This window comes from Tuber melanosporum (genome assembly GCF_000151645.1).
Source record: "Tuber melanosporum whole genome shotgun sequence assembly, scaffold_70, strain Mel28".
In the NCBI taxonomy this organism is placed as follows: domain Eukaryota; kingdom Fungi; phylum Ascomycota; class Pezizomycetes; order Pezizales; family Tuberaceae; genus Tuber; species Tuber melanosporum.
In genome coordinates this window covers 256,839-268,990 of record NW_003299118.1, presented here as the reverse complement: position 1 = coordinate 268,990, position 12,152 = coordinate 256,839, and the positions used below count along the sequence as shown (strand labels likewise).

The window sequence follows — 12,152 nt, the reverse complement described above, 5'->3', positions numbered from 1 at the left end:
CATACTTGTACGAGTATTTACAAGCAGCCTACCGATTCTCCTTCAGATAACAGGAAAGCCACCTGTTTTGAGCGTTGAAAAAAAGCAAGTAAAAGTGGAGATAACTCGCTCGATTCACGTCATAGCGCAGAGCGAGAGCGTTATGGAGTTCAGCTAGGTTGCGGCTCGAGGGATCCTGTCTCTCATCACGAGTTCGACATGACGTGCTTCCGCCCCCATCACCGACCGATTGCACCCATATTATACCTTTCTATTCTCTACTTGTACAGTACAACCTTGGCCGGGGGTGGGGATCCATCTCATTTCCGCAATCTCATTTCCTCTACCCCACAGGCGAGCCAGCCGATCGCGATGAGTGAGGGACTGATCACAACCGACTTTATGATATCGTATGTCTTGGTGCAGTACTGTACTGTACTCGTACATGCCCCCCCTTATAGCTAACAATATCCGGCCCGTGTCTACTCAATTACTCGAGTAGACTACCTCGTCCTTTCTCTCCTCCATCCTCCCACCTGCTATCGCTCGTTTGCTTCTTCTGCCGTCTGTCGCTCCCCTGGACACAATCTCTCGCTCCTGGTCCCTCGTTGTTCTCTCTCCCCTTTTCGTCCGCTATAGCTGTCTTTGCCCGGTATTCCATTCGCTTGGAAATATACAAACAGACATATATCAAGCATTTCGGAATTTTTGGGTAATACTGTATCGCAATGCGTTTCTTCACTGTTGCTCTCGGCACCGTTGTCGCTTTCGCCGCTCTCATTTCTGCCCAGACTACCACAGGAACCGGTCCTCCCCCGCCTGCTGTCACGGATAGCACGGAGAACCAGATAAACGTTCCCCCCGGTGGCACTATTGCTTCTGGGTCTGGCATTACCATCAGATGGTGAGTGAGATTCATGATTTGGAAATTGGAGTTTGAAGGGCCTTTGGACTGACAATGAGTGGCATACTAGGACTCCATCTACTCCAGGCCCGGTCACCCTTATTCTAAGGAGGGGTGACGGGAACAACCTCGCCACGGTCACCAATATTGCAAGTGAGTTGCTCTAATCTCAAAGGAGTGTTGCTCATGCGAATTGAGCAACAGGGCATCCCGGTGAAGCCAACGGGACTTGTGAATGGGATACAGGGCTCACGTTGAATAGGTGAAATTCCTAACTCGGGTTCATATGACTGGACACCATCAGAATCTCTGCCTGTTGGCGATGACTACTCCATCCAAATCATCTCTGGAAGTGCTTCCAACTACTCCCCCAAGTTTGGAATTGGCCCGCCAGTTTCAACTTCGTCATCTTCGACATCCACTACTACCAGCACCGGGAGTTCTTCAACCTCTTCGTCAAGCTCCAGCAGCTCTTCGACCATCACGTCGAGCTCCTCTTCCAGCAGCGCCACTACAAGCGCTACCTCAAGCGGAGCTAACACAACCATCTCCTCGACCTCGCGCACTTCATCTCGTAGCATCCCAACCTCCACCAGTTCTGGCGCCACCGGGGGTGCAACTAGCACCAACGGTGCCGCACAGGTTGTGTCTCCTCTCGCCTTGGTCTTTTTCATTGCCGCCGGAATCGCTTATCTCAACTGAGAGAGTTGCGCACTTGAAGTTGTTAAAACATTTCTAAACGCGGAAGGGTTGCTTGGTGCTGTAATTCTTAGGCTGGGTTTAATGGGTTGTATGATGGTATTAGAATAGTACGTTTGTTGGAGTAGTGGAAAGGAGATGTGGGGTTTCATAAGGTTCGCACAAGCACATGGTGATTATGTCTGGCTGGAAATATTATGGTATGATGTATAAGGAAGTAATCGTATGATATGATATGTAGCATTTTATTAGGGAACACGACTCTCATTCAGGAGGCGAATACCAATCGCCAGGGCTCAAATCATACATTAACAGGTTTTATTATTAGCTTATGGCGCAAGTTGGTCTGTAGTTGTGGGGCATTGTTTAAAACTATAGCCTGGTAGACGACATGAATGAATTAATCTGTAGGAGATATAATTGTCACTGTACAGTACCCGTGTTTAGAAAACCATCGCAGTTCCGCTTATATAACCTTGCGAAGGTTCCTGCCAATTGTGTTAACCGCACGCAGTTGCAAATCACGCAGGAAATGTCTACAGCGGCTCAATACCAGATTTTAAGTTCCCTTAACATCAGGTTTTGTAATGTTATACTACAGCAGGTATCTTATACTTTATAGTAAATAGGTATCGGCGGCTTCCGTGGTAATTTTTTGCAATTATGAATTTGTCTCCTATTTCAACTATTCTAGCTACCAGTACCTTCCTCTCCACCTGTCCCCCCCCCCCCCCTTTCCTGTTTAGTATGATACTTAACTTACACATAATTACCCTTCCTAGCACCTAATGGGCAAATACCACTCCACCCGCCTAAGCTGACCTTTGGCTTTCTAGCAATTGACAATTACCTCAGGTGTATTCACTCTGCTTCTAGGATTTTTATTCCATAAGTTCCTAGTACTTTGTTGTATATTCTGAAATAAATAAAATCAACTAAGTTACCAGTCTACTCTAGTGACTCAGTGAGTCATCCATTAGCTGCTGGACTTCAAGTTTGTATTAGACTATACTACTGTATTCTCGTGCGTTTTCTATCATATTCTGAGAACGTGCCTCCAAAGTATATATCATACTAGTACGGAACTCATACGATCGTTAACCAGTACAGTAATTGTTTCCCCACTTTCCTCCACTGCTAGCTTGAAACATGCCTACCTCCTTGATCTTGACTTCTATCTCGGTATATTTTTTCGGATAGACTGATATCTTTGAGCCTTTCTAGTTTAGTTTTTTTTTTGTAGTAGTGGTAGTAGTAGTAATGTAAGTAAGCAAGATTGCCAAGTTGAGTAGTCGTGAAATCTGATGTTAGATCAAATCTGATATTAATTAAGCTGAAAAGGTATGACACATACATTGTGGATATGCTACCAGTAGATTTCAAGCTGTGGAAATAAATGATGTGGTAGGAAAATAAAAACAATTAGGCAATTAAACAGGATGATTCCAAAAGCCTCCCGTACGATCCATTGGTTTGGGATGCAACGACCTCGCATCCCCTTCTGTTTCGCAATGTTCCAGATCAGTGAGGAACCGCTGCGATTGTGAACCACTCATTGTGTCTCACTCGACTGTGACCTTGGAATGTCAATGTCAGGACAGTAGCTTTGTGTAGCACATCATCTAGAATACTCCCTGTGACAACAGCTCCTACTATATTGGGAACTGTAACATGTATGATACCGAGGCACCATACATATCAAGCGCCATGCCAACCACATATGCTGCGTCAATCCAATTAATGCTCAAGATGCTAATCTCATTGACCAGTCACTTTAATCCTGATGAGGTTGCTTCATTTACGTTTTATAAATTGAACGAAAATTTTTAAAATTGTAAAATAAAATAATTCACAAATTAGGCGGAAATAGTCGCCCAACATGCAGTCTTTGGTATAAGCTAGACCATCCAAGGGGGATTTAGTCAATTTATGGAAAGGGAAGAAAGAGCGATTGTTGAGCAACGGTTCGAAAGCTACTGACGTAGCTCCACATGATTTGCGGGCTTCATAAAAAGTTAGTAATTTCCTCAATAGTTAAAAGAGTGGTTAAAATATCTTACAAAGAGCCCTCTGTTTCCCTGATAAGTACCTAGCCACCAATCTTCATCGGGGAATTCCAAATCCTCAATGATCGCATCCTCAGGGAAGCTGAGCTCATTTTCTTCGGCAGCCTCATAGTCATACAGCGCAATCGCAGTATCTCCGGAACCTGGTGCCTGTGGTTGGGGCGGCTGGTGCTCCGGCTCCGGGCTATCAGCCGGAGCTCCCCGAGGAGATTGTGCAACCTCCGTATCTCCCATAAGTTCGACGTAATTGCTGGGGAATAGGCCATGCTCACCCGCAGCATTACGGCCTGCCCACCAATCCTAGCCATAGTTAGTATGTTCGACCCAAGAATTATCAACTTCAGTGAAGCATAATACCTCGTCGACCATGTCAATTTCACCAACAACCTGTCCCTCAACCAAGTTGATTTCATTCTCCTCTGCTGCATCATAGTCATATAAAACTAGAGCCCTCTTGCCACTAGCACCCTCACCTCCGGCACTAACACCAACTACCGCACCTCTGTCCCGAGCTGGCTCCTCTTCTTGCAATTCTCTCTCATCTGGAACGGCACGTGCCAGGCTTTCTGCTGGCATTGAAATTTGTGGCTCGGGTTCGTGTTTTGCCATTGGTGGGCTATCCGATTGTCTAGCAACTGGCATGGCGATCCTGACTGGACTGCCTGGAGCTTCAGGAGTTGGAGGGGTGGGCGATCTGGGTTGGCGGGGAGGTGGCGGAACGGCCACAGCCGGAGCTGGCAGAGGACGTGAAGACATGTCAATAGGCGGCGGCGGCGGCACCTCCCGTTCTGCACCATGGAACCCGCCCGTTCGCTGGGGGCTCTTTGGCGATGCAGGAGTACCCATTGGGGGCGCACCAGCAAACTTACTCCTCAACGCACCAATGCCACCTGCGGGCGTTTGTACCTCCTCCTCATGAGACTGCGAACTATCGATCCTCTGTTGAGAATGTCCTGTCATAAGCTTGTCTGCGCTTCCGGTGCTGCGGCCAGTTGATGAAGTGCCAAGTGGGGGATGGTGTTGGCCTGTATATCCTGGTGAAATTGTGGGGGGAGTAATTTCGCTTGCTCCGGATGTACCTCGCTCTCTAGCCTTCTTCTCAGCCCAGAGCTGAGCAGGAGTCTTGCCGCCGGAGGAGCCAAAGTCTCGACTAGCGGCACCAACTGGTGGGGTTGGCTGCACAGTCGGAGAAATGCCAAAAGCGGCAGGTGTCGGCGGTTTTGTGCCAAATGCTGGCGCCCCGGCACCAAATTTCTTTGCAGGTTTGGGTTTAGGTAGCGATGTAAGACGTTCGCTTTGAGAAAAGACTGCACTGCGCTGGGCCAACGGCTTGTGATCTTCCTCTTCTTGTGCTGGTGCATTCGAGCGGGGACCGGGTGAATTGGGGGAGGGCCTGGGCTGAGCCTGCGCTCTGATAGCAGCGATATCTACCTTGCCAATCGGTTCATAGGTTCCTTTGACAATATCCGGGCGGTCTTGCTTCTGGCCCTGAGCTCTAAGGGCTGCGATATCCACTTTTCCGATCGGTTGATAGCCACCTTTAACGACATCAGGGTTGCTCCCAGAGACCGGTCCAGAGGTAGTAGAAGTGGGCTGGGCACGGAGAACTGCGATGTCAACCTTGGTGGGCTTGTAAGCTGAGGATACTTTCTCCAGCTGACTCCTGGTGACAGGAGGGGCATCAGCTCCCCAACCGTCTGCATCCGTACTTTCGTCACGCTTGTAGGGAGAGCGTGATGAGGCAGGATTAGGCGGTCCACCAGAAACCTTGGTGGGTCGGTGGGCGGGTTTGTGAGCTGAGACGGTGGGCTTAGGGGCAGTAAGTGGGGGACCGGACGTCGAGCCGTGGGCCGAGTATTTAGCACCAGATGCATCGGCCACCCTCTGGAGAATGGATTCCGGGAGTAGATCTGATTCTGAGCGGGCGGTTATTTGTACGTGGTATCCCTAAAGTCTCATCAGAATGTTGTCCGCGTCCAGGAGCGAACCATAACTCACATGAAGAACCTTGGATACAGTGTTGAGATGGCCGGTGAAATAGCCTTTTACTCTCTCCGGTACACCTTCCCCGCACTACTTTTCTTAGCGGATTCTCTTGATTGACCGCAGGATCAACGCAGAACGGGGGGGGTTATACCCAGGCTATTAAAACAAATTTTGCTAGGCTAGTGTTGGCATCTTTAACCTTTACAAAGGCAAATTGCACCTTCCCGTCATTGAATTCCTCTATAAGATCCTCGAGTTCACCTTCTAACAAAAGCCCAAATCACTTTATCAGTACATCTTCTAGGAGGGCTGAGCTATCGGAGGTAGGGCGATATCATCTCCCAGATTCGGGGGTAGAAAATTGGAAGCTACCTGCAGTACTGTGCACTTTAAGCACGCTTGCTTTGGAGGCAGAGGCAGCCACAAATGCGTTCACTAATGGAGTGGAGACAGTGAAGACAGCCCACTGTGCAAAAGTGGCGGATGGTTTGTTGGCCGGAGGAGAGTTGACCAAGGTTTGATAGGAGCGACCGATCTCATGAGAAATATCGAGTGAGGCCATGCTGAAGGGAGCTCTCCTAGAGGGGATTGAGTGTGGATGACAACGAAGCTGGTAGCGAAACAGGAGAAAAGAGAGAAAACGGAGGGGTTGGATAAGCCCAATAATATGAACAATGAGGGTTGATATAAATCAATGAGGGCTAACTTAGTACGTTATCGTGTTGTTGCAAAAAGAGCTCAAAGAGGCAATCTGGGCAAATTCCGGCGGCTGGTAGATAGCTTAGGGAATTCGTAGGAAAACCTGAGCGTTAAAAGGGAGGAGAGGCGGGTGTGAGCTAGACGGGCGATTATCGAGGGATGATGCCGTCCCTTGATCAGTTAGAGAGAGCAGCGATGTTGAGGTGCAAGAGTGACGACGACCGAGGTGAGATTCTTTGGTGATGCTGACTGATGGCCATAACTTAAGATACTATACGGCACAAGCACGGACAGTGTCGACCAATAAGTTATTGCTGTATTTGGGTGGCGGCCGTTCTACGAGCAGTCCTATGATATGCCTTTGTATTGGTCGAGCACAATTAGTACCGCATTTTACCAGTAAAACGGTCAATTGTGCCCTCACTGGGCAGTAGAGTGTGGCAATCTCTCTAAGCAGTGCTGGCGAAGGTTAAACATAAAGCTCCGGATTCCTAAGGGTTGTCATTTCATACTCTAATTTACTACCGTATCTTCTAAATTTACGCCTCCAATACGGTACCGTAGTCTAAATTTACCCCAAATTGCAATATTGCGTCAGGACGATATCGATGCGAAAAGGAAAAAAAAAATTCAGATTGTTCTGGTATTGAGCAAAATCTTCGCCTTGGGTTATTATGAAGGAACTAACAAGCTAGCCTTTATTCATTTCGGTACCTTGGCCCATATCATGCCTGATAACCGTACCTCAACGTCATCAGAAATCTAATCTTTAATTTTCTTTAGGCCTCTTGCCCTGTTCAATCTATTTCGTTGGCAGGTTTCCTTCTCACCCCTACGAGAAGGGATTAAGGAAGAGAAGGAAACAAGAGAAACAGGAACGCAAAGCTGTACCCATAGGTCCAGGAGAAGAGGCGGATCAAGCTAAAATCCAAGGAAAGAAGAATCAAAAGATAGGGATCTATAGACGGCTCATGACTAAATGGTAAGAATTAAGCTGAAGTGTTTGTTTTCGGGCTTCCTATAAGGTTAGGAGGAGCAACACCCAAGGAGCGGACGGCACAGAAACGCCGTTCGTTCACAAAACTCTGGGATCATATCAGTTAAACACAAACATTTCCACATAGTTGGGTATGTCATACCCAAGATAATCCTATAAGAGATGGTAAGCACTGAACAGCACGTTTAAATAGGGCAAGAAAAATACCTCTTTGATGCTACCAATTGCGTGCATTTTACCCACATCGCTTCGAGTTCCCATCAACTTGATGCGAATATGGGCGCCCTTATTGATGATCTGATCCCCATTGTCCGAAAATTGCGGCGGATTGGAAGTCGGGTCGAATTTGATGTCGCGGGGGATGAGCTAACTAGTGAGAACGAACAAGTAAAAGCCCAGCCAATCTACTTACATGGCTCGAAACGAAAACAGTCAATGGGCCAACTTCAGCAAAAAAGCCCATCTTATTGACAGAACTAACCACGCCGTCGACCTAATGGGTGTTAGCAGATGCAGCTACCTCCGGAAAGAACATATCATACAGTTTCACCCTTGAATGGGCGCCAGACAACAGCTTTGTAGGTGATTGTGAATTCTGCGTCGCCCTTGCCAGGAATAATTCGCCCGAGAGTAATATTCTCATATTCGATAACGCAGATGATGAAATAGCGCCCAGTACAGGAGCCCTCAACATCCTCGTGAAGTTTATGGATAAGGTAGTCTCTCATATGAGGACCAAAGTAAGATGGATGAAGCGTAATAGTGCGGTTGAGTTCGTGAATGAAGAACATGGTTGCGGTAACAGGAAGAGGATGAGCGGTGTGTTGATTCGAGAGAGGTTGCTGCTATGCAAATCGGAAGAGATGTGAGTGGTAGGATGCGCCCAAGACCCTTTTTGCGAGAGGGTGAGTCGGTAGAGGCGGGGGCAGAGAGGGCCGTGATGCGAGCACAGAGGAGGTATTAGAGCCTCGTGAGAGGTGGCGGAGGGGAAAAATGGAATGACACCAAAGAGCCTCGACTAAAGCCAGGTGGCAAAAAATATTGCGCAACAAGTGCGGGGCCAGGACAATGGGCAACAGCAACTAAGCGCGCCTTTGTTGATATGGTGAAGGTGAATAGAAGTTCGAGATATCTAGCTCTGGCGTTGAGAGCTTGCGCAGAGATTGATGATTTCCCTAACAAGGTACTGGTAGTGAACGAAAAAAAGGAGGGTAAGATCGCGCAATTAGGCAGACACAGACAACCTATGATTCTAGTGCTACAGTAGGTGCAATAGGTCACGTACGGTGGTTGCGCTGCCTTGGGGATGGAGAAGAGGCTGCGAAACAGCTTCAACCTTCTGCGCGTGAAGAATATGTCAGGGGAAACGGCGAAAGAACAAGGCAAACGCCATCACAGGTGATACCGGCAAGCTCAACGGACCCTTGTCCCCCTCCAAGAGTAGGGTATGATAATACAATATCTTTGTTTTTGACCTTGACATGAAGAAATCCACGGCCCCGAGTTATGTCTTGGCTAGATTATCTTCGCACAATCTTATTGTTTTTGCAAACTTGAAACAACCTACCCGGACCAATCGAAATTCCCTCCGAGTCCTGCCGTTGCCTCTCCCTTCTGCTTCGGCGTGCAAAACTCATCACCACCGCCCCCCCAAAAAACGTCCTTTCTTCTTTGTGGCTTCTCAAATATCTCCCCTCCTCCCCTCCTTCAAATTCCCCTCTTCTCTCATCATATCCATCGTTCACAATGTTTAGATCGGCCTTGCGTCAATCTACCCGCTCTGTCGGGGCGTTCTCTGCTGGCAGAATCATTGCTGTATGTTACTTCCCCGCCAGGTTTTCATCCCACCAAATTTTCGCGCCCGAGCACATCCACCCCATCGCCCTCGTCCAAAATTTCCTATCAATTGAGATCTTCAATCCCTATCTACTCAATTACCCTTTCCATGTTTGATTACTCACTCCTCTTTCCATCCCCCTCATAGGCTCGACACGTGGCCCCGGCTATCTTCAACAATACCGTCCGAACCTACGCCGGTGAGACCAAGGCATCTCCAACGGAGGTCTCCTCAATTCTTGAACAAAGGATTAGAGGCGTTCAGGAGGAGGCTGGGTTGGCAGAAACTGGTAGAGTTTTGTCTGTTGGGTGGGCATTCTTAATATTCGGTCTTTATGCGAATTGTGGACTTACAAGATAATTTCCCACAAAAAGTGATGGTATCGCAAGAGTTCACGGTTTGGCCAATGTCCAGGCCGAAGAATTGGTCGAGTAAGTTATTTTAAATATTAGGTTAGAATTATGGACACTGATGCGCGAATTTAGATTTGCCTCTGGTGTTAAAGGAATGTGCTTGAACTTGGAAGCGGGCCAAGTTGGTGTTGTGTTGTTTGGCTCCGATCGTCTTGTCAAGGAGGGAGAGACTGTCAAGCGTACTGGCGAAATTGTGTGCCTCTTTCTTCCCAAGTTGTCTTGGGCGGGGTCGGCGTATGCTGAGACATAACCTAGGTTGACGTTCCCGTCGGTCCTGAACTTCTTGGACGTGTGGTTGACGCTCTCGGTAACCCCATTGACGGCAAGGGGCCTCTCAATGCGAAGGAGAGAAGACGTACTGAAGTTAAGGCCCCTGGTACGTATGAGGTCATGTATGCCAAAACGAGCTCAACGGAACTAACACATTCTAGGCATTCTCCCACGCCGTTCGGTGAAAGAACCCGTACAAACCGGATTGAAGTCAGTCGATGCAATGGTTCCGATTGGTCGTGGCCAACGTGAACTTATTATTGGTGACCGTCAGACCGGTAAAACTGCTGTCGCTTTGGATACCATGCTCAACCAGAAGCGATGGAACAATGGGACCGATGAAACCAAAAAACTTTACTGTGTATACGTGGCTATTGGTCAAAAGCGCTCTACTGTCGCCCAACTCGTCAAGACCTTGGAGGAGAATGATGCCATGAAGTACTCAATCATTGTAGCTGCCACTGCTTCAGAAGCTGCTCCATTGCAGTTCCTGGCTCCTTTCACTGGCTGCGCTATGGGAGAGTGGTTCCGTGACAATAAGAAGCACGCCGTCATCATCTACGATGATCTCTCCAAGCAGGCTGTCGCCTACCGTCAAATGTCCCTCCTGCTTCGTCGCCCACCTGGGCGTGAGGCTTACCCCGGAGAGTAAGGCACCAACCCTCCCTTTCCCCAGATCTTTAGTCGCTGACCGTTGTAGCGTTTTCTACCTGCATTCCCGTCTCCTCGAGCGCGCCGCAAAGATGAATGAGGCCCATGGCGCCGGTTCCCTTACCGCTCTTCCCATCATTGAGACACAGGGTGGTGATGTCTCCGCCTATATTCCAACCAATGTTATTTCCATCACAGATGGCCAAATTTTCTTGGAGGCCGAATTGTTCTACAAGGGTATCCGCCCCGCCATTAACGTCGGTCTCTCTGTGTCTCGTGTCGGCTCATCGGCGCAGGTTAAGGCGATGAAGCAGGTTGCCGGGTACGCTAAATTAAGACACCCCTAGTGTTCAATTATTGTTTACTAACGAGTCGTTTATAGATCTCTTAAATTGTTCTTGGCCCAATACCGTGAAGTAGCTGCTTTCGCACAATTCGGCTCTGATTTGGATGCTTCCACCAAGTCTACCCTGAACCGTGGTGAACGCTTGACCGAACTGCTCAAGTATGTTGTGAATCGTTTCATGTTTGCTCGCTATCGAATCCCCACTAACGGTTTTACAGGCAGAAGCAGTACAGCCCCATGGCTGTTGAGGAGCAGGTTCCTTTGATCTATGCTGGTGTTAATGGACATCTTGACAATGTTCCGGTCAACAAGATTGGCCGGTTTGAAGAGGGCAAGTCATCCAGTGAAGTGGTATCTGTTTATGAGGCTTGTTGACTGACCCGACACCCAGACTTCCTTGCCCACTTGAGGACAAATGAATCTGGACTGCTTGCAACTATCAACAAGGAAGGCGCCCTTTCCAAGGAGACCGACGCAAAACTCAAGGACGTCATTGTCACCTTCGTGCAATCTTTCTTGTAAACAGTGTCGCTCGCATATCTTTAGGTATTCTTGGGAATTCAGCGTTTATATAGCTTCCTTCTTCCTTGGCCCACCATTCGTTCCGTAAATTGTATTCCCACTTCCTAAAATATATATATCTGGACGAACGAAGTGAGGTATTTCGTGCTATGTTTCCCCAATTGCAGAATTCTAGAATAAGATCAAGGAGGTGTCGGGGTGGGTTGATTGTATGTATTGTGTGTGACACTGAATGTTGCTCCCTCTCTTGCTACGTGATGCGCGCATCTTTCGAGAATATCCTGAAGCTGTTGGTGCTGATTTCAAGCTTTGGTGCTTGTTCCGAAGTACTCGTACACCGGTCAGGCATAAAAAAAAACCGGTACTGTACTCAGCGGTGGCGTGGATGCTGGTTTCGGCCAGGGTTGTTTTGGCGCAAACTGGGTCATGGTGCAATGTCCTCGGGCCCTGGTGTATCTTTTCGTTCGTCGGTACTATTGTACCGGTACCTACCAGCAGCTTGAGTTGCGTGCAGGAAAGAATGACTTTTTTGGGTCAGGTACCTTATCCATCAATTATATCTCCTTCGAATTGACCGGGGCAGGAGGAAATCGGGATCATCAAAGCCATGTTTCTTATGCACCGTATTTTATCACTGACCCTTGTATGATAATTAATGATACTACAAGTACTCGTACAATACGGTACCATGACATTAATTTTGGTCGATGATCTAAGACACTAAGGTATAATTTAAGTACTCGTACAATACATGGTTTATTATTGCTATGCTATACGAGGTTG

General features: G+C 48.0%; 6 protein-coding genes; 4 read left to right on the top strand and 2 right to left on the bottom strand.

Annotated features, from left to right (window-relative positions):
- The first annotated feature begins 293 nt into the window (after nucleotides 1-293).
- Nucleotides 294-1,802, top strand: GSTUM_00010545001 (uncharacterized protein). XM_002841372.2 has 3 exons: nucleotides 294-883; nucleotides 954-1,036; nucleotides 1,146-1,802. Exons 1-3 carry the CDS (start codon nucleotides 708-710, stop codon nucleotides 1,583-1,585), a joined length of 699 nt encoding a protein of 232 aa, XP_002841418.1. The 5' UTR covers nucleotides 294-707; the 3' UTR covers nucleotides 1,586-1,802.
- Nucleotides 1,803-1,812: 10 nt separating this feature from the next.
- GSTUM_00010544001 (uncharacterized protein) lies at nucleotides 1,813-2,013 on the top strand (the record flags this gene model as incomplete). XM_002841371.2 has 1 exon in its annotated part: nucleotides 1,813-2,013. One exon carries the CDS (start codon nucleotides 1,813-1,815, stop codon nucleotides 1,966-1,968), a length of 156 nt encoding a protein of 51 aa, XP_002841417.1. The 3' UTR covers nucleotides 1,969-2,013.
- A 1,372-nt stretch (nucleotides 2,014-3,385) lies between these two features.
- GSTUM_00010543001 (uncharacterized protein) lies at nucleotides 3,386-6,510 on the bottom strand. XM_002841370.2 has 7 exons: nucleotides 6,348-6,510; nucleotides 6,007-6,244; nucleotides 5,786-5,898; nucleotides 5,647-5,721; nucleotides 4,006-5,595; nucleotides 3,643-3,948; nucleotides 3,386-3,585 (listed from the first exon to the last, which is right to left on the bottom strand). Exons 2-7 carry the CDS (start codon nucleotides 6,194-6,196, stop codon nucleotides 3,556-3,558), a joined length of 2,304 nt encoding a protein of 767 aa, XP_002841416.1. The 5' UTR covers nucleotides 6,197-6,244; nucleotides 6,348-6,510; the 3' UTR covers nucleotides 3,386-3,555.
- A 574-nt stretch (nucleotides 6,511-7,084) lies between these two features.
- Nucleotides 7,085-8,689, bottom strand: GSTUM_00010542001 (uncharacterized protein). XM_002841369.2 has 4 exons: nucleotides 7,873-8,689; nucleotides 7,743-7,823; nucleotides 7,538-7,696; nucleotides 7,085-7,483 (listed from the first exon to the last, which is right to left on the bottom strand). Exons 1-4 carry the CDS (start codon nucleotides 8,119-8,121, stop codon nucleotides 7,430-7,432), a joined length of 543 nt encoding a protein of 180 aa, XP_002841415.1. The 5' UTR covers nucleotides 8,122-8,689; the 3' UTR covers nucleotides 7,085-7,429.
- Nucleotides 8,690-8,970: 281 nt separating this feature from the next.
- On the top strand, nucleotides 8,971-10,072 carry GSTUM_00010541001 (uncharacterized protein). XM_002841368.2 has 7 exons: nucleotides 8,971-9,145; nucleotides 9,315-9,475; nucleotides 9,542-9,598; nucleotides 9,653-9,701; nucleotides 9,748-9,773; nucleotides 9,836-9,956; nucleotides 10,012-10,072. The coding sequence occupies exons 1-7, from the start codon at nucleotides 9,077-9,079 to the stop codon at nucleotides 10,033-10,035; spliced, it is 507 nt and encodes a 168-aa protein (XP_002841414.1). The 5' UTR covers nucleotides 8,971-9,076; the 3' UTR covers nucleotides 10,036-10,072.
- Nucleotide 10,073: 1 nt separating this feature from the next.
- Nucleotides 10,074-11,549, top strand: GSTUM_00010540001 (uncharacterized protein; the record flags this gene model as incomplete). XM_002841367.2 has 5 exons in its annotated part: nucleotides 10,074-10,498; nucleotides 10,551-10,823; nucleotides 10,884-11,006; nucleotides 11,066-11,190; nucleotides 11,239-11,549. The coding sequence occupies 5 exons, from the start codon at nucleotides 10,074-10,076 to the stop codon at nucleotides 11,367-11,369; spliced, it is 1,077 nt and encodes a 358-aa protein (XP_002841413.1). The 3' UTR covers nucleotides 11,370-11,549.
- Between the last annotated feature and the right edge of the window lie 603 nt (nucleotides 11,550-12,152).

What these genes read in the sequence shown, in the direction of transcription:
- GSTUM_00010545001 (XM_002841372.2), top strand. Translation starts at nt 708, where the DNA reads ATGCGTTTCTTCACTGTTGCTCTCGGCACCGTTGTCGCTTTCGCCGCT. An exon ending in TCTGGCATTACCATCAGATG is followed by an intron (nt 884 to 953) that starts GTGAGTGAGATT and finishes GTGGCATACTAG; the next exon opens with GACTCCATCTACTCCAGGCC. An exon ending in CACGGTCACCAATATTGCAA is followed by an intron (nt 1,037 to 1,145) that starts GTGAGTTGCTCT and finishes CACGTTGAATAG; the next exon opens with GTGAAATTCCTAACTCGGGT.
- GSTUM_00010543001 (XM_002841370.2), bottom strand. Translation starts at nt 6,196, where the DNA reads ATGGCCTCACTCGATATTTCTCATGAGATCGGTCGCTCCTATCAAACC. An exon ending in AATTTGTTTTAATAGCCTGG is followed by an intron (nt 5,722 to 5,785) that starts GTATAACCCCCC and finishes TAAGAAAAGTAG; the next exon opens with TGCGGGGAAGGTGTACCGGA. An exon ending in CTGTATCCAAGGTTCTTCAT is followed by an intron (nt 5,596 to 5,646) that starts GTGAGTTATGGT and finishes ATGAGACTTTAG; the next exon opens with GGATACCACGTACAAATAAC.
- GSTUM_00010542001 (XM_002841369.2), bottom strand. Translation starts at nt 8,121, where the DNA reads ATGTTCTTCATTCACGAACTCAACCGCACTATTACGCTTCATCCATCT. An exon ending in CTGTTTTCGTTTCGAGCCAT is followed by an intron (nt 7,697 to 7,742) that starts GTAAGTAGATTG and finishes CTCACTAGTTAG; the next exon opens with CTCATCCCCCGCGACATCAA. An exon ending in CAATTGGTAGCATCAAAGAG is followed by an intron (nt 7,484 to 7,537) that starts GTATTTTTCTTG and finishes CATCTCTTATAG; the next exon opens with GATTATCTTGGGTATGACAT.
- GSTUM_00010541001 (XM_002841368.2), top strand. Translation starts at nt 9,077, where the DNA reads ATGTTTAGATCGGCCTTGCGTCAATCTACCCGCTCTGTCGGGGCGTTC. An exon ending in GGTAGAGTTTTGTCTGTTGG is followed by an intron (nt 9,476 to 9,541) that starts GTGGGCATTCTT and finishes TCCCACAAAAAG; the next exon opens with TGATGGTATCGCAAGAGTTC. An exon ending in CAGGCCGAAGAATTGGTCGA is followed by an intron (nt 9,599 to 9,652) that starts GTAAGTTATTTT and finishes GCGCGAATTTAG; the next exon opens with ATTTGCCTCTGGTGTTAAAG.